This window comes from Podarcis muralis, chromosome 5 (genome assembly GCF_964188315.1).
Source record: "Podarcis muralis chromosome 5, rPodMur119.hap1.1, whole genome shotgun sequence".
NCBI lineage: Eukaryota > Metazoa > Chordata > Lepidosauria > Squamata > Lacertidae > Podarcis > Podarcis muralis.
Window position 1 is genome coordinate 87869938 of NC_135659.1, and position 19431 is coordinate 87889368.

The 19431-nt window shown below is 47.8% G+C and overlaps 1 protein-coding gene across 2 annotated transcripts in view; it reads left to right on the top strand.

Moving 5' to 3' along the window:
- Positions 1 to 570: 570 nt before the first annotated feature.
- CIMIP1 (ciliary microtubule inner protein 1) overlaps positions 571 to 19431 on the top strand; it is an 81969-nt gene continuing 63108 nt past the window's right edge. For both annotated transcript variants that reach the window (XM_077929313.1, XM_077929312.1), the window contains exons 1-3: positions 571 to 738; positions 5893 to 5974; positions 7497 to 7595. In XM_077929313.1, the coding sequence (XP_077785439.1) occupies positions 692 to 738; positions 5893 to 5974; positions 7497 to 7595 (228 nt within the window). In that variant the 5' untranslated portion in view covers positions 571 to 691. The remainder of the gene's footprint in view (positions 739 to 5892; positions 5975 to 7496; positions 7596 to 19431) is intronic.

Sequence of the window (19431 nt, forward strand, 5' to 3'; positions counted from 1 at the left end):
CCACAAACAGCACAAATGCACTCTATGTGCAATCCTGTACCTTAAAACAACAGTGTCTGCCAAAAACTGCCCCCGCCCCTACAGGAAACTGTTGCTTTGTTTGGACCATCCCTGATCTAAAGAGGCTAGTAATCTGAATTAGGAAAACTTATTTATATATGGTTTTTTTTAAAAGCATTTCTAAACCACGCAGTGTTTTAAGACTCTCTAAGTGGGATACGCTATGTACATTGTACAATACAGAAACAATAAACTTTTTTAAAAAAATGCTTAACTAGAAGCAGAAATTGTAGAAAGATTTTGACAGGTTTTTCTGGGTGGGGTCAAAAGAAAATAATTTAAAACAACTGTTGTTTAGACATTTCATTCCGAATCTGCTAGACAGAGCTAAACAGAGGTGGGTGTGAGTTTCAGCGTTCTTCCATTCGGCGCGATCCTGCATCCACCTCTGTTTGGTGGCCGAGCGCGCAAACCATCCATCTCTGCCCTGGCAGGCGGATGCAGCGCCTCCTCCCTCCGCCCCTCCCGCGGCATTCTTCAGCCGTCTCCTAGCAACGCGATGCAGCAGCAGCAGCAGCAAGCGGGGTTATCTCCGGCTCGGAGGTGGCTCGCTGGCTGGAGCCCGGCTGCTAGCAGCGCCCGCCCTCTGCCCAGCCGCCAGGGGGCGCTAGACCGGGGGAGCTAGTCCGGGATGACGCAGAAGAGCAAACTCAACTTCGTGGCTGAAAACCAGATCTGGTACAGTCCTTGCTTCTTCGCCTTACCCCACCCACCGTCTCTTCCCACCACCCCGCCACCCTTTCCTCCTGCCGGGGGTACAGCCTGCCTGGGATAGCCAGCAACATGACCTCTCTGAAGTCTAGATCCTAATGCTGAAAGCTCACAAACACACACACACACACAGAGAGAGAGAGAGAGAGAGAGAGAGAGAGAGAGAGAGAGAGAGAGAGAGAGGACCCAGTTACAGGCATCAGTAATAATAATAATAATAATAATAATAATAATAATAATAATAATAATAATAATAATAATAATAATGGCACTTGTTTGCCTTTGCCCTTCCATCACCTCCACTGTCCATTGCTGTAATGAGAGAGAAAGAGAGAAAAAGAAAGGGGGGGGGGAGTCATAGAATCACAGAGTTGGAAGGGAGCCTGAGGATGCAGGAATATGCAGCTGTCCCATTCAGGGATTGAACCTGCAACCTTGGCATTATCAGCACCACACTCTGAACTGGGTGGTTGTCAGTTGCGAAGTGGTGGACCACGTTTGTCTGTCCCCCTGGAATAGAGAGTCTAGGCAACTGCAGCTATCGTACAAACTTTTCTGCCCCACAGTGCCAAATTTCAAATCAATCACTAGAGCCATTTTCTTGTTATAATGGTGGGATGTGATTTCGCCAATATGCCCTCAACAATAGGGCCGCCACTGCCGCCCTATAATAGTTCATACCTCAGGAAATGTGATATTTCCTCCTCCCTAGCCTCCAGTTTGTGTCTCTTATTGCAGTTGTGATTTCTGCGTGGAATGTGGTTTTATGGGCACCTGCTGGTTGTTGCCTGTTGTATTTTAAGTCATGGTGACATGACCATCCCCGACGCCTCAGGTGTGCCATTTTTGTGAACTTTTAACGTCCTATTTCCCCTCTTCTACAGTATTTAGTCCATTGTGCTTTCGTTTCGTTTCTTAAACAAAGCTACTCCTGCCATCCTACCTCCTTCAGGAACATTTTTAAAAACACTTTTCGATGGCCCTGTTGACAGAGCAAAAACATAAACAAAGTGCCCACCCTGTCCAGCTCATGCAAAAGTTGTGTGACATTGGCTATAGCACCACCACAATCCCATACATGGCTGCTGGATCAGAGCTGTTTTAAGTAAGGATTATAACTGAGGATAAAAACCAGGCTACTTCTTTTTTAACCATCTGGAAGCCAGTCCTTTACCACAAACAGACGGACAAAACAGAGTAAGGGATAGAATCAATGTGTTTATAGACTGGCTTACAAGCGGAGTGGTAGCCGTTAAGCGGTCAGCCCCTTCTATTTGTTCAATATCGTTTATGTTCTCTCGGGTGTGAAAGGCGAAAACTAAAATGTAATCCTAAACTGAACAAAGGAATAGCAGAGCAAGGTGTTGCATTCCACAGATGATCAGAATTGCTTCATAACAAGGCTCTTAAAACTGCAGCCTAAGCTCCTTCTACGGTACAGTCCACCGCTCAGTGAAATCAAAGTACATTAAAGGCAACTGTCTCACTCCAAGTACTTCATCTTAACTGCCTCGTGGGTCACGCTGTTAACAACTTAAGAGGACAAGGTTACAATCTGCAGATCACTTATTCCAAAACAATGGCTTGATATAATTACTGTAGAGTAAATAAAGTTGTGAGTTGCTGCAGGGTTTAGTTGTTTCTTCTATTTTTTTATTTTTTTTAAAGTCCTTGAGAAGGACTTACTCAGTATAATAAGCCAACTCGTTCATTATTCCTTCAACTAGCAAAATGCATCATTCTGTTGGGTGGAGATGAGTGTGCACAGAAAAAAAAATGTGTTTCAAAGACCCAGCTGGCAACCTGGCTCTGTGCAGAGAAACACACTGTGTTCCTTTGTCCACCTAAGGTTAGAAGTGTGGGGCAGGTTTTACTCTCCACTATTCAGTATTTTAGGGACGCGGGTGGGGCTGTGGGTTAAACCACAGAGCCTAGGTCTTGCTGATCAGAAGGTTGGCGGTTCGAATCCCCATGATGGGGTGAGCTCCCGTTCTTAGGTCCCTGCTCCTGCCAACCTAGCAGTTCGAAAGCACGTCAAAGTGCAAGTAGATAAATAGGTACCACCCCGGTGGGAAGGTAAATGGCATTTCCGTGTGCTGCTCTGGTTTGCCAGAAGCGGCTTAGTCATTCTGGCCACATGACCTAGAAGCTGTACGCCGGCTCCCTCGGCCAATAAAGCGAGATGAGTGCCGCAACCCCAGAGTCGGCCACAACTGGACCTAATGGTCAGGGGTCCCTTTACCTTTACCTATTCAGTATTTTACTTCTCTCCATGGGGATGAATAGCAGGATTATGGAGGAGAGTCGAGGAGAGCCCTGAGGGGCACAAATAGATTGGGGCTGTATTTTCTCTCTGCTCCTAACTGCACCCTTCCTCAAACCCACCAATGATCATTTCGGCAAGCGTACCCAGACAAGTGATTTAGTTATGTAGATCTGAGCTGTGTTCAGCATTGCATTATGCAAATTATTCAGTTGGCAGAAGGATTTCTCCTTGCGCAATTGAACAATCTCCCCCCTCTCACCCCCTCAAACAGTCCATCTGTTTTAGGGGTTCCTTCAACTCTCTGGAGCAGATTTGGGGAATGGGGAAAGGTGCGTGCAATGTGACTATTTAGCTGAACACTGCTCTGTGCTTCTGAACTTCTTGCTGATTTTATTTGTGTTCCATTGATAGTTTTATTATGTACACTGGTTTGAGAGTTTTCTGATTCAGTGGTCTATAAAACTTTCTCAGTAAATAAAATAAATAACCATATAGCTTCCCTCTTAGATTCAGTCTTTTGGGCATGCTAGTATGTGGTGGGAATTGGCTATTTTTAGACAGACAGACAGACAGACAGACAGATCTAGAAGGTGCCAAAGGAGGGCAGAAGGTCAAGTAGTACTCCCACCACAAATAAGGAGTTCCTACTATCTCAATTTCTGCATTCCTGTCATAAGCACATGCTGTTATTTTTCTTGCTCATCCACCTACAAATATTCTTCCCTCTTCTACCACTTGCCCGATAATAAATGTTGGAAATGTAAAGAAACTGAAGGTACATTCTTTCACCTTTGGTGGACATGCCCAAGGATTAAGGCTTTCTGGGAGACGATATATAATGAATTGAAAAAGGTATTTAAATATACCTTCTTGAAGAAACCAGAGGCCTTTCTCCTGGGCATAGTTGACCAATCGGTGTTAAAGAAGGATAGAACTTTCTTTATGTATGCTACAACAGCAGCAAGAATACTTATTGCAAAGTATTGGAAGACACAAGACATACCCACTCTGTAAGAATGGCAGATGAAGGTGATGGACTACATGGAATTGGCGGAAATGACTGGCAGAACCCGAGACCAGGGAGAAGAGTCAGTGGAAGAAGACTGGAAGAAATTTAAAGACTATTTACAGAGATACTGTAAAATTAATGAATGTTAGAATGATGTTGGATTGAAATTAAGTGGTTTCTAGCTAATGGTATAAAAGAATATGAAAAAATAGTTTTTTATAAGTAAAAATTTAATGTCATAATAATTTAAGATTAAAGTTCTGGGTAGAATAAAGAGGGAAAGAAACTGCTGAGCTAATAAATTGAACTGGAATACAAAAAAGGGAGGTACGAGGAGGTCCAGGAAACAAGTAAATGAAAAATAATGTGATGAAAGGATTGATTGTTTTTAACTATTTTTATTTTGTATTTTGTATTTTTTCTTTTTCTATTTTGTAATGTAAAAACCCTAATAAAAATTTTATAAAAAAAACAAACACAAATATTCTTCCCTCTTCTGTGCCACACCCCCCCCCCCGGGAAATTTTTGTGATGCTACCACTGCTTTTCAGAGACTGTGATAATAATAATAATAATAATAATAATAATAATAATAATAATAATATGTTGCCCATCTGATAGGGTTGCCCAAGCCACTCTGAGTGACTTCCAGCATATACAAAAGGCACAATAAAACATTAAATATAATACACTTCCCTCTACAGGGCTGCCTTCAGATGTCTTCTAAAGGCTGTATAGTTACTTATCTTCTTGACACCTGATGGGAGGGCGTTCCACAGGGTGGGCGCCACTACCGAGAAGGCCCTCTGCCTGGTTCCCTGTAACCTCGCAGGGAGGGAACCACCAGAAGGCCCTCGGAGCTGGACTTCAGTGTCCAGGCTGAACGATGGAGGTGGAGACACTTCTTTGGGTATACAGGGCCGAGGCCATTTAGGGCGCTTTTAAGGCCCATTCAAAATATTTGTGCCAGTGGCTTTCCTTATGCAGGAAGCTAGAGGATTTTTTTATGTTAAGGGCTTACACACACTTCGATTTGTCCCATGATTTTTAGGCATGGATTCAAGAGGTTTTTCTTTTGTCCCACCACTTTCCCCAGGAAGCTCTGCTGTTTACTGATCTGTGGAATAATAATAATAATAATAATAATAATAATAATAATAATAATAATAATAATAATTTATTATTTATACCCTGCTCATCTGTCTGGGCTTCCCCACCTACTCTGGGCGGCTTCCAAAAAAATATTAATATACTGTAATACATCAAACATTAAAAGCTTCCCTAAACAGGGCTGCCTTCAGATGTCTTGTAAAAGTCTGGTAGTTGTTGTTCTCTTTGACGTCTGGTAGGAGGGCGTTCCACAGGGAGGGCGCCACTACCGAGAAGGCCCTCTGCCTGGTTCCCTGTAACTTGGCTTCTCGCAGTGAGGGAACCGTCAGAAGACCCTTGGTGCTGGACCTCAGTGTCTGGGTAGAACGAAGGGGGTGGAGACGCTCCTTCAGATATACTGGACCGAGGCCATTTAGGGCTTTAAAGGTCAGCACCAACACTTTGAATTGTGCTCGGAAACTTACCGGGAGCCAATGTAGGTCTTTCAAGACTGGTGTTATGTGGTCTCGGCGGCCGCTCCCAGTCACCAGTCTGGCTGCTGCGTTCTGGATTAGTTGTAGACTGGATTAGTCTTTGTTCCAATTCAGTGGTAAAAACCACAGATTTTCCTGGGTAAAGCAGTGGGACAAATGAAAAACCTCTCAAACCCATGCCTAGAAATCACAGGGCAAGCGGAAGATGAGCTTAAGACTGTTTCGTAAAGCCTTTTAATCCATTTCTTTTGTATCTACATCAGGAAGGATCACGTTGAAACTGAAAACATAGCTGCAAGGAGATGGCCCCAGCGGTGGGGGTTTATGTTAACACCAGTGGAAGAGGTAAACATTTTGTGTTTGTGTGTGTGCGACATTTATCCATGAAGGACAGTTTTGTTTCAGTTCTTAATCTCACTTCATGACCTGCATTGAACAAGAATCACCTTCTTGCAGAAACATGAGGATATGGGCTTGTTTCACAAAAACATTTACATCTCTCCTTATGGCCCTAGAAAGAAACCCTAACCATCAATTATTTGTTGTTGGGAGGACAGTTTAAATATTTGTGTGTGTGTGTGTGTGTATTCCAAGATATACAAAAATGCTTACCCACTACAAAATGTACTGAGATCAATCAACTACTTAGTCTAAAAGAGAACAAAACCAGAAGGAAGAAAAGACAAGGAAAGAAGAAACCTAAAGAAAGAGAAAGCGAGAGAAAAGGAAAAGAAAGAAAGAAACTAAAAAATAAAATAGAGAAGGAAAAAATAAAAGGATTTCCAGTTCTCTGTCCTGCAGCTACATATGATATTCATTCCTTAACATCCAACCATTCTCCCTTCTACAAACCAGCATTTTTTTCAATCTTCAAATCCAGATATTTAAAGTTCCTTTTCTCTTTCTCGCAAAAAATCCACAATAAAATTCCAGTCCATAACAAATGACTGGAGTGCTGTTGGTTATTTGTTCTCGGAAGGGATTGCCAAAAGTTGAGAGCACTTATCCGTCCTTCAGATTCAGTTGCTAGCCTTAAAATGAGAATTAGTTCTCCATATGGAACAATGGATTTCAAAAGCATCCAAAGCTATATAATAAATAGGCTTACTGTATTTTTCGCCACATAGGGCGCACCGCCCCATAGGACGCTCCTAGTTTTTTGGGGGGGAAATAAAAAAAAATTATTTTCCCCCCCCCCAGGCGTGGGGCTGGCGTGGGGGAAGCCCGAGCTTCCCCCAATCCCAGCCCCGAGAACAGCCTGCTATCCGCAAGCCTAGGGAGGCCAGCGGTAAGTCGCTTCGGAAGTAAGGCTTCGGAATGCAGGCAGCTCTGCGCAGCCATTCGGAGGCGGGCGCGACTTCGCACCCGGCTCCGGATGGCTGCGCAGAGCTGCGCTCACCCCGGGACAGTAGGCAGCTCTGCGCAGCCATCGGGAGGCAGGCGTGACTTCGCGCCCCGCTCCTGATGGCTGCGCAGAGCTGCGCTCGCCCTGGGACTGCAGGCAGCTCTGCGCAACCCTCGGGAGGTGGGCGCGAAGTGGCGCCGGTCTCCCGAGGGTTGCGCAGAGCTTCCTGAAGCCTGGAGAGCGAGAGGGGTCGGTGCACACCGACCCCTCTCGCTCTCCAGGCTTCAGCGAAAGCCTGCATTCGCCCCATAGGACGCACACACATTTCCCCTTCATTTTTGGAGGGGGGAAAGTGCGTCCTATAGGGCGAAAAATACGGTATATCTGAAGTCAAGTACAAGGTCATCAGCTACTGCTATGATGGAAACAGCATAAATAGCTAGATAGATATGAGTTGTTACAATGTTATCCCAATAATGTGAAGTACCCATTAATTTTATTGCATTTTTCTTCTATTTTTAGTTGTTAAAAGATGAAAAGAAGCCACCTGCCAAACCTAAGATCCCACTTCCAGAACACTTACAAATCCGACCTGTGACACCGGTGGAAACATATATTAAGGTTAGGCAATAGTCGCACAGTCTTAAATGGCACCACAATTTCAAAACATTTATTTTGGAAGAAAGAAATACCTGTGGTGGTAGATAGCCTTGAACGTTCCTCATCAGTTGTTCTACAATGACTTGGTACACAAGTGGTGCTGTGGTCTAAATCACTGAGCCTCTTGGGTTTGCTGATCAGAAGGTTGGCGGTTCGAATCCCCGAGATGGTGGTGTGAGCACCCGTTGCTCTGTCCCAGCTCCTGCCAACTTAGCAGTTCGAAAGCACACCAGTGCAAGTAGATAAATAGGTACCACAGTGGCAGGAAGGTAAATGGTGTTTCCATGCACTCTGGCTTCCATCTTGGTGTCCCATTGCGCCAGAAGTGGTTTAGTCATGCCGGCCACATGACCCAGAAAGCTGTCTGTGGACAAACGCTGGCTCCCTTGGCCTGAAAGCGAGATAAGCGCCGCAACCCCATAGTCGCTGGACTTAACTGTGCAGGGGCCCTTTGCCTTCTACAATGGCTGGTCTTTCAATAAAGATGAGAGTAAATGGTGCTGGAATCCTGAGGGCTACTTTGAAAGGACAACTTAAGACCTTCTTTGGATGTTCTGCTGAGCAAATGTTTCGTTGTCTCGCAATACAATGGCCCTGCTGCAGGACAGGAACGTTATATATCAGGTTAGTTATCTCATCTCTGCAAGTGTTCAATGCACAGATCAAAATCCAGAATTATCTTATGTTCCAAGAGCACACAAAAACCACTTTCATGAGAGATGTTTAAACTTTGAATGGCCCGCTTTTCCATACGGATATCAGGCCAACCACATAAGATTTATGATCTTGAGAGGACATACTTACAGTTTTCTAATAAAAGCTAGACAGTTTCAGTAGCAGCGGAATCCAGATGGTACATTATTCTGAGGCAAGGGTAACAAACTGGAGGTCTTAGAATCTTGACGCGGACCGGCGAACAATTTTATGTAGTGTCTGTAAGCTTCCTACCAAATTAGTTTGGGTAAAGGAACTTGGATTGGCAAGAAAAATAATAATAATTCAGATGTTGTGAAAGAGTCTGCACATTAACACGGCATCTCTTTGGGTCTGTATGCAAAGCCCTTTGTAATGTCCAAGCCGCCATGTGCTGCATATATGTTTGTGAATCCCCAGTTGTTAATTAAATTGACTGTACTATAGCGCATGAATGGGTTGATGATCTCCATCTTCATGACTGCATTGTTCATGGGACAAGAGAAATGTGAACAGCTGGCTAAATCATCCAGCCCAGTGTTCTTCAGTAGGGCACCATCGCTGGCCATTGGCTAAGCTGGCTGGGGATGGTTGGAAACGTAGCCCAACAATGTCCGAGGACTCAAACTTGAAAGAGTGCTGAGTCAGTGGTGCAGGAAGTTTCTTTCTTTTTCTTTTTTTGAAAAGTTTTTATTGTTAAAATAATTCAGTATTAATACACACATATTGCGAATATACAAACATACTGTGGTGGGATGATGAGCTGCTTGTGCGTAAAATGCAAGTCCCTCAGAGTTTGATCAGGTTTTCAAACCTCTGCCTGTGACGGAGCCCCTCCGGCATGGCTGCGTCAATCGCTAGTAGAATCCGAAAGTGGTTGCTTTCGGAAACGTTTCCAACATAAAAGCTCTTTCACGGAAACACGTCTTCTGGACTCTCTGCGTGACAGTTTCCGGCGAGGCGTGGGTGTCCCTATAGGAGGTCCTGAGACCTCTCCACTGTTTTCGCTGGAAACGTCTCTGAGCCACCCCTCCGACTCACTTTCCCTGGAAGTTCCTGCTCGCCCCCTACTGGTTCCCTCTTCAGCTGCTCCGTCTCTTTCAACCTGAGGGAGCCTTTGCACCTCCTGTCCTTCCGATGGCAGTTCCCTGACATCCACCTCCCCTCCAGGGCCCCCTTCACCCCCTCCCGTCTCCTCCCCTCCGGGCTGGGAGGAAGTAAAACCCCTGAAAGAACCTTCCTCATCGTCCGAAGTTTCGAACACTTCCCTCCACCTGCTACTGTCCCTCGTCTCTCGATACTCCTCGTCTTCGGAGTCTATTCCCTCTTCCAACTCCGACTCCGTGAATCCTTCCATTTCCTGTTCCTCGTCGGTGGTGCCGAAGTACTCCCTCCTAAACCTTTCTACCGGCTGTGGTTTCCTAGGGAATCTTTGGTGGAACGTTTCTGTTAAAACCTCGTCATTGACCTCCCCTGCAGTCACCCAGGTGTTTTCTGACTCCGGTTCCCCTTCCCACGCCACCAAATACTCTACCTGATTTCCCTTCCACCTGGAATCGAGGATTTCCGCTACATGGTTGCTGCGTTCCCTCTCTTCCAAGGCTGGTCCCCTGACGTGCTCCCCTTCACGTCCCCCCCTGTATGGTGACAGTAACGACCTGTGGAACACTGGGTGCAATTTCATGTGGTTGGGTAACCGGAGTTTGAAAGCCACCGGGTTGACCTGCTGAATGACCTCAAAGGGTCCCAATCTTCTGGGCCTCAATTTCTTACAACCCCCTTTGAACGGCAACCCTTGGGTTGACAGCCACACTTGATCCCCCACCCTTATGGTTTCACCTTCCCTTCTGTTCTTGTCTGCCTGCTTCTTATATTGTGCCTTGGCCCTTTCTAAGTTGAGCTGGAGCTGATGATGGATCGCTTCCATCTCTTCTACAAAATGTTCAGCCGCTGGAACGCTCCATCTCTCCCCTCCCTCCCCTGGAAATGCCCTGGGGTGACACCCGTAATTAGCCAAAAAGGGGCTCATCCCTGTGGACACATTCTCCGCATTATTGTAGGCAAATTCTGCCAGCGCCAACTTTTCGACCCAATCGTTCTCTCTGTCATTGACATAACACCTCAGATATTGTTGAAGAATGCCATTTGCTCTTTCCGCCTGCCCGTTGGTTTCAGGGTGCCGGGCCGTTGAAAAATTGACTTCCACGTGCAGCAAGCTCATGAGCTTCCTCCAGAACCTGGAAGTAAATTGTTTGCCGCGGTCCGAGATCACCCTCAAGGGAGCCCCGTGCAACCTAAAGATGTGTTCTACAAACAACTTCGCTGTTTCTTCCGCTGTGACTGCATGTGAGCATGCTACAAAGTGGCACATCTTTGTTAACAGGTCTACTACTACCATGATGGCTGTTTTCCCCTTGGACTTCGGCAGATCTGTCATAAAATCTATTGATACCGCTTCCCAAGGCCGTTCTGGTGTGGGTAATGGTTCTAATAACCCTGCCGGCGCCCGTCTTTCCCCTTTGGCTCGCTGACATTGGTCACACCCTCTTACATACTCCCTTACATCTTCCCTCACCTTGGGCCACCAGAATTCCCTGGTAACCAACCACATGGTCTTGTGTTGCCCAAAATGTCCCGCCGTGGGGCTATCGTGCAACTGCTTGAGTACTCTCCCCCTCAATTCACCTTCGGGTATATACAGTGCCCCTTTGTAATACAATGCCCCATTTCTTTCCTCAAAACCTTCGGGGCTCTCGCCCTCCCCCCTGAGTCCTCTGAGCTTATCCTGGGCATATTCATCATTTTCCGTTTCCTCTACCAGTTCTCGTTGCCCCACCAGCGCCGCCCCACACACCCAGCGGTCCTCAGGGATGACATGTCTCTCTTCAATCGCCCCCTCCCCCTCCCAATACTCTGGTTTGCGTGAGAGAGCGTCCGCCCTGACGTTTTCTGGACCTGGCACATAACAAATTTCAAAGTTGAATTTAGAGAATTCCTGTGCCCATCTCACTTGTCGTTGGTTGAGCACTCGAGCTGTTCTCCAATACTCTAAATTCTTGTGGTCGGTGCACACTTGCACCTTTTGTTGTGCCCCAATTAATAAATGTCTCCACCTCCGGAACGCTTCGTGAATGGCAAGTAGTTCCCTGTCATACACCGTGTAGTTCCTCTCGGATTTATTCAGCTTCCGCGAGAAGAAGGCACACGGTCTCCACTCTGACATACTCCTCCCCGGTTGAAGAAGTACCGCCCCTACCGCCCGGTCGGACGCATCGGTTTCCACTCTCATGGGTTTTCGTAAATCCACATGCAGAAGTTGTTCTTCCGAGGCGAAAGCCCTTTTCAGTTCTTCAAATGCTCGCTCCGCCTCCGCCGTCCAAACAAATTTCTTCTTGCTGCTGAGGCAGTCGGTGATGGGCGCCGTCAAGTGGGCAAAGTTCTTGATGAACTTCCGATAAAAGTTCCCAAACCCCAAGAATCTTTGCACATCCTTCTTGGTCTTCGGTGTCTTCCATTCCAGTACCGCTTGGACCTTGCCTGGATCCATGGCCAATCCCTTGTCTGACAAGCGGTACCCCAGGAATTCCACCTCCTTGGTATGAAACTGGCACTTCTCCAGTTTCACCCACAGCTGGTTGGCTTGCAGCCTGCCCAACACTTCTCGAACGTCCCTCACATGCTGCTCCTCATCCTCCGAATACACCAACACGTCGTCTAAAAAGGCCACACAGTTCTTGTAGAGCAAAGGCCCCAGAACGTGGTTAATAAACGCTTGAAAGCACGCGGAGCCTCCTTGTAGACCGAAGGGCATAACGAGGTATTCAAAGGCTCCCAAAGGGGTGAACATGGTGGTCTTCCATTCATCTCCCTTCCTTATGCGTATCAGATTGTACGCCCCCCGCAGGTCCAGCTTTGTAAAAATCTTTCCCTTCCTTACCCTGGTCAAAATGTCATCAATTCGGGGCATAGGGAAAGCCAGGGGTTCCGACACTGCATTCAAGGCCCTGAAGTCACACACAAGTCTCGGCTTATCTGTGTTTTTTTTGTCCACAAAAAACACTGGGCTGCCCCCCACCGCTCGGGACTCTCTGATGAAACCTCGCTTCAGGTTTTTGTCAATGAACTCCCTCAGCTCCTGCATCTCCCTGTCGGACATGGCGTACAGCTTGCCCACTGGGAGTTGGGCCCCAGGGAGTAGGTTGATTTGACAGTCAAAGGGTCTATGCGGCGGCAGTTTGTCTGCTTCCCTTTCGCTGAATACGTTGCTCAGATCTGCGTATTGCGGGGGCACCTTCCCTCTGCCCATTACTTCCATCCCGGCTAGGGTGACTTTGTCTCCGCCCTGAACCTTCCCCTGCTTGCAGTGTTCTAGGCAATGCGCTGACCCAAAGGAGACCACCCTCTGATGCCAGCCCACTAGCGGATCGTGTAGCGCCAGCCAGCTCATCCCCAAGATGATGGGAGCTCCTCCCAAGGTGGCCACATTAAACGCTATCCGTTCGGTGTGCCTTGCCACCCTCATTATCATCGGGACAGTCTGTTGGCTAACTTCTCCTCCCAACAGCTCTCTGCCATCAATCGTGGTCACCTGCAAGGGATTACTTAAAGGGATGGTCTGTATCTGGTGCTCAGCTGCAAACTCCTTACTCATAAAATTACAGGAGCTGCCTGAATCCAAAAGCGCCTTGACCTGTAGGGGGTGTCCATTTGGCAGCTCTAGTGACACTTCTATCACTAAAGCAGGTCTGGGTGGTTCTGGCGTGGGCACTTTCACTGCTCTTTGGCCTGGCTGCTGTGCCCCGACGGTGGCAGCCAGGCGTTGGCTTTTACTTGCTCCTTGTTTTCCTCCTCCCTTTCCCCCACAGCTCCTGCCATCCCTTGCCATTCCTTTCTTTGTGGGCAGACTCTGGCAAAGTGCCCTGGCTGTTGGCAGAGATAACATTTCTTGGCGCTCTTTCCCTCCTTCTTCCGCCCTTCACTGGGATTTGAAACTGCGCGCGCCCGCGCTGTTCCAACTTCCATCGGCTCTGCCGGCGGGAAAGGTGGCTCTGGAATGTCCGGAATGCGCAGTTCCCTCCAACGTTCTCCTTTCCCTTCCCGCCTTTCCAAAGCTCTCGCTTCCTGGCGCGCTCCTATGGCCAGCGCGGATTTGGTCAGCTGGTCCATAGACTCCGCCCTTGGCCCCCGGGAAAGTTCATCTTTAACGGCCGAAGAAAGCCCCTCTTCAAAAAGCATTTGGATGGGTTCCGCCGATAGGTCCCACCCCAATTTATGAATCAGCATAGTAAACTCAGTCCAGTACTCACGAACAGATCGGCTCCCCTGTTTGCAAGCCATTAACTGCCTTCGTACCACCCCCTGCTCAATGTCACTGGAAAACATCAGGTCCATGGCACGAAAAAACTTCCTCGTGTCCTTTAGTATCTCATTATTCACTGCCATCAGGGGTCGAACCCAATCCTTCGCCCCCCCTTCGAGATGGCCAATTACAAAAGCCACTCGCGATTCCTCGTCGGGGAAGTCATCATACTGCAGGTTGAGAGCGTATTGCATCTCAGTTCTAAAGGCATGATAGTTTCTGGGATCTCCCCCGAATTTCTGCACCAATCCTGGCACCTTTCTGGCTATCGAGGTGGTTTTCTCCTTTCCCTTTTCTGCATCCTGAGCCCTCCTCTCCTCAAGCCTCGCCGTTTGCATGGCCAGCTGGATCTCCAACGCCCTGTACCTTTCTTCCAGGCTTGGACCTCCTCCAGCTGCTCCTGCTCCTCCGGTTCCGGCTGGGTCGCTCATGATGCCGCTGCTTGCACAAGCTGGCTTTCAGTGACTTTCGGATTGCTGTGGTGGGATGATGAGCTGCTTGTGCGTAAAATGCAAGTCCCTCAGAGTTTGATCAGGTTTTCAAACCTCTGCCTGTGACGGAGCCCCTCCGGCATGGCTGCGTCAATCGCTAGTAGAATCCGAAAGTGGTTGCTTTCGGAAACGTTTCCAACATAAAAGCTCTTTCACGGAAACACGTCTTCTGGACTCTCTGCGTGACAGTTTCCGGCGAGGCGTGGGTGTCCCTATAGGAGGTCCTGAGACCTCTCCACTGTTTTCGCTGGAAACGTCTCTGAGCCACCCCTCCGACTCACTTTCCCTGGAAGTTCCTGCTCGCCCCCTACTGGTTCCCTCTTCAGCTGCTCCGTCTCTTTCAACCTGAGGGAGCCTTTGCACCTCCTGTCCTTCCGATGGCAGTTCCCTGACACATACATTTCATACAATCCTTAAAAATGTTCAAACATACCTACACTCAATCCCACAGATAATTCCTTTCCCCATCACCATCCACCACCCCTCACCCCACCTTTGTGTTAGACTTCCAGTCTACTCAATTGCAATTTCTTTCCACTTCTATTACTTTCTTTCACACACCTTTAACCTAATTTCATGCTTCTTTTGCTATTACACATTGTTATCCATCTTATTTAGTATTTCAGTATTTAAAACGGAACTTTGAATAGGAGTTCTGATTTTTCAATATGGTTTTTCAAGTATCCTTTAAACACCTTCCAGTCCCTGTCTATCTTCTCTTTCAATCCTTCCAATTTCTCCCATTGTTTTGGATATATTGTAGTACTCCAATAATTTGGCAAGCCGCTCTATTTTTGTCTGTATAATACCACTTTTCAAACAATTTTGGGAAACAATATATAACGAAATGAAAAAAAAATGTTCAGATATTCATTTAGGAAAACACCAGAAGGTTTTCTATTGGGAATAGTACCAGGAAGTCTAAAGGAAGAAGACAAGACATTATATTTATACGCAACAGTAGCCGCAAGGCTATTGATTGCGAAAAATTGGAAAAGAGGAAGTTTCTATATGTAACCTGTTTTGCTCCATAAGCATACTGCGTTACAGCACCTCTGAACTGCGGGCCTGTCAGATATGGAAGTCAGGAACTAAACCTGGCAGGTGTGCTACTTTCAAGTCGTGGCTTGCCTGTCAGGAGAAAAGTTAGTTGGTGACTATGTGGAGGAGAACCAGTTCTGGTGTGAGGAGTTAGTGTCTGCTGAGGACCAGGGAGGTCAGGGTTCAGATCCCCACTCAGCCATGAATCCTGCTGAGGGGACCTTGGGCCAGTTGCTGCCTCTCAGCCTAACTTTTCTCACAGAGTGGTTGTAAGGATAAAATATGGGGCCTGTTTGAGCACTTTGGAGGAAAAGAGGGATACAAATGCAATCAATCAATCGGCAAACAAGCAAACAAACATTTAAACCACTGGGAGAGATCATCAGAGGGTTTGGACTGGGTGTCCATCAATATGCAGATGATACCCAGCTCTACCTCTCTTTTAAATCGGAACCAGTGAAGGCAGTGAAGGTCCTGTGTGAGTGCCTGGAGGCAGTTGGAGGATGGATGGCGGCTAACAGATTGAGGGTGAATCCTGACAAGACAGAAGTACTGTTTTTGGGAGACAGGGGGCGGGCTCGTGTGGAGGACTCCCTGGTCCTGAATAGGGTAACTGTGCCCCTGAAGGACCAGGTGCGCAGCCTGGGAGTCATTTTGGACTCACAGCTGTCCATGGCGGCACAGGTCAGTTCTGTATCCAGGGCAGCTGTCTACCAACTCCACCTGGTACGCAGGCTGAGACCCTACCTGCCCGCGGACTGTCTCGCCAGAGTGGTGCATGCTCTAGTTATCTCCCACTTGGACTACTGCAATGCACTCTACGTGGGGCTACCTTTGAAGGTGACTCGGAAACTACAACTAATCCAGAATGCGGCAGCTAGACTGGTGACTAAGGGCGGCCGCCGAGACCATATAACACCGGTCTTGAAAGACCTACATTGGCTCCTGGTATGTTTCCGAGCACAATTCAAAGTGCTGGTGTTGACCTTTAAAGCCCTAAACGGTCTCGGCCCAGTATACCTGAAGGAGCGTCTCCACCCCCATTGTTCTGCCCGGACGCTGAGGTCCAGCGCCGAGGGCCTTCTGGCGGTTCCCTCATTGCGAGAAGCAAAGCTACAGGGAACCAGGCAGAGGGCCTTCTCGGTAGTGGCGCCCACCCTGTGGAACGCCCTCCCACCAGATGTCAAAGCGATAAATAACTACCTGACATTCAGAAGACATCTTAAGGCAGCGCTCTTCAGGGAAGTTTTTAATCTGTGATATTTTACTGTATCTTTGGTTTCTATGGAAGCCGCCCAGAGTGGCTGGGGAAACCCAGCCAGATGGGCGGGGTACAAATAATAAATTATTATTATTATTATTATTATTATTATTATTATTAAACACCTGGGGCTTGAAATTCCAGTTTGCTCTCTCACTTGAAAATGAAAAACCACTTGCGTGGTGAGGCCCCAGGTCCCGCAGTTCTGACAGAAATAAACACACAAACACAAGTATGTTGGGTTAATGGGATAAATTAGGCCACAACTTTATTGGTTACAGATGTGAGCGGTTTGGTTTAGGCAATTGGGTGAAGCATGACTATATCCTGACTCCTGCCAGTCTGCAGGAAGTCTCAAAAGGGTCAACCACCGATAGGGGGAGCCCTATGATACACATCAATTAAGAGCTGCCCCAGGGTCACCGATGGGGTTGTGGCATGGCCCCAGCCCATGCCCAGGCTTCAGACAAGAACCACACCCCTAGATCCCTTTAATAGATCTTGGAGGGGCAGGCAAAGGCAACAACCTCCCCTCCCATAACAAGGCTTACTCAATGTGACAATTGCTACTAGGTAGGTGAAAACCAAATGGCTGGTGCCAAATTGCCAAGTGGAAAAATTCCTACCTGGCCACAACCAGGCGACCAACATTAGTCATAGCAAGGCCATAGTCAAGCAACGCAAGAAAGAGGGCGGGCTGGCTGGGAGATCCACCGAAGTAGACTAAAGGTGGCTTACCCCCCCCCCCCAGCCGCACTGTGGTTGAAATGGCAAGTAGCCACGCATCCCCCCCCCCCCGGCTAAACCAATTGATCAGACGGGGGGGCATGATGCAGCTGGGCATCCTAGTGACATGGGCAGCATCCCTCAGTGGGTAACTGAGGCCCCGGAACTCCTCCCGCAGTGCAGCACCCCCCCCCCCCCGGAAAAAGCGGAGCTGTCTTATCTGTTATTCCCAGTGGGTTGGGCAAGGAATCCTTGACCAGACTCTTCCCACTGCCTCTGTGTGTCTGTCATGCAGCATAGAAGCAGAAGGATATAATGGCCTCCTTTGTTTGGCTCTGTGGGTGGTGCGTATGGCCGTGAAAGAAAGGAAAGAAAGAAGAGGCAGTCCAAAGGATGTCCTCCGCCTAGATATCACAAACGTTTCCCAGTCTTGGCTGAGGAACAAAGCAAAAGGGCTCTGGCAAGAGAACAGAAAGGGAAACATTGCTTTCTCGCTGTGCGTTTCTCCAATGGATAAGCCCCCAGATGTTGAAGGGATACGTGGAAGGCCCTTTCGATGTGCCTTGTGGAGGTGGTTTAGTCAAAGCAAGCGCAGAAGCCAAGGCTGATACAGCGCTTCAGTCCCTCCTCTCCCCTCCCCTAGCTAGATTAGTTCCTTATTAACCAGGTTCATTTATAGCAACTACAGATTGAAAGATTCAGGTAGGTAGCCGTGTTGGTGTGACGCAGTCGAAATAAAGAAAAAATAGTCCAGTAGCACCTTAGAGACCAACTAAGTTTGTTCTGGGTATAAGCTGAAAAAGTGTGCACGGACACAAAAGCTTATACAGTGGTACCTCGGGTTAAGAACTTAATTCGTTCTAGAGGTCTGTTCTTAACCTGAAACTGTTCTTAACCTGAGGTACCACTTTAGCTAATGGGGCCTCCCGCTGCTGCCGCACTGCCGCTGCGCAATTTCTGTTCTCATCCTGAAGCAAAGTTCTTAACCCGAGGTACTATTTCTGGGTTAGCAGAGTCTGTAACCTGAAGTGTCTGTAACCTGAAGCGTCTGTAACCCGAGGTACCACTGTACCCAGAACAAACTTAGTTGGTCTCTAAGCTGCTACTGAACAGTTTTTTATTTATTACAGATTGAAAGCTTTTACAGAAAGTTTCTTTCTGCAAAAAAACAAAACAAAACGAAAACCCTGGTCACTAATATTTCTTAAAGGTAAAGGTACCCCTGCCCGTATGGGCCAGTCTTGCCAGACTCTAGGGTTGTGCGCCCATCTCACTCAAGAGGCCGGGGGCCAGCGCTGCCCGGAGACACTTCCGGGTCACGTGGCCAGCGTGACATCGCTGCTCTGGCGAGCCAGAGCCGCACACGGAAACGCCGTTTACCTTTCCGCTGGTAAGTGGTCCCTATTTATCTACTTGCACTCGGAGGTGCTTTCGAACTGCTAGGTTGGCAGGCGCTGGGACCGAGCAACGGGAGCGCACCCCGCCGCGGGGATTCGAACCGCCGACCTTTCGATCGGCAAGCCCTAGGCGCTGAGGCTTTTACCCACAGCGCCACCTGCGTCCCTAATATTTCTTACATTTGTCCTGAAAACCTTTCCCCTCCTCCAGCCCAATGTACATAATGTGTGTTTAATACAGAGGTGGATAGTCTTTTTTTAGCCCAAGGGCTACATTGATGGTTAGCCAACCCTTGGAAGACTGCACATCTTCTGCATATGCACACACAGATTTGAACCTCTGTAGCCGGTTTCCTGCTACTAATGTTTTCAGAGAATATTTTGTTGCTGCTCTTGGATGGCAAGGGAGTCAAAAGTGTGCTAAAGAAGGATAAGGATCTTGCAGAGAGGTTGGATGAATTATTTGCATCTGTCTTCACAGCATATCCTTCAAGTGTCCTGATTTCCCAGGACATCCTGAAACTACAGAAGCTATCCCAGCTTCTGATTTGATCCCAGAATGTCCTATTTCCCCCCTCCAGCACCACCACTGCTGAGCTCGGGGAGGAGGATGAGCCAGCACTTGTTGGCGCTTGCAGTAATGTTGTGTTAGCATGTGATGTTTGCAGTAATGTTGTGTTAGCTCCCACGAGAGCACGGCACCCGAAGACACATGTGCAAGCCGCTCACGCAAGAACCCAGCACACAAAAGCACGCATCCCGATTTTCAACAGTGGAATGTTGGAGGGCATCGAAGTGCATAAGTCTGAGCCTAAACTAACTGTCGCAG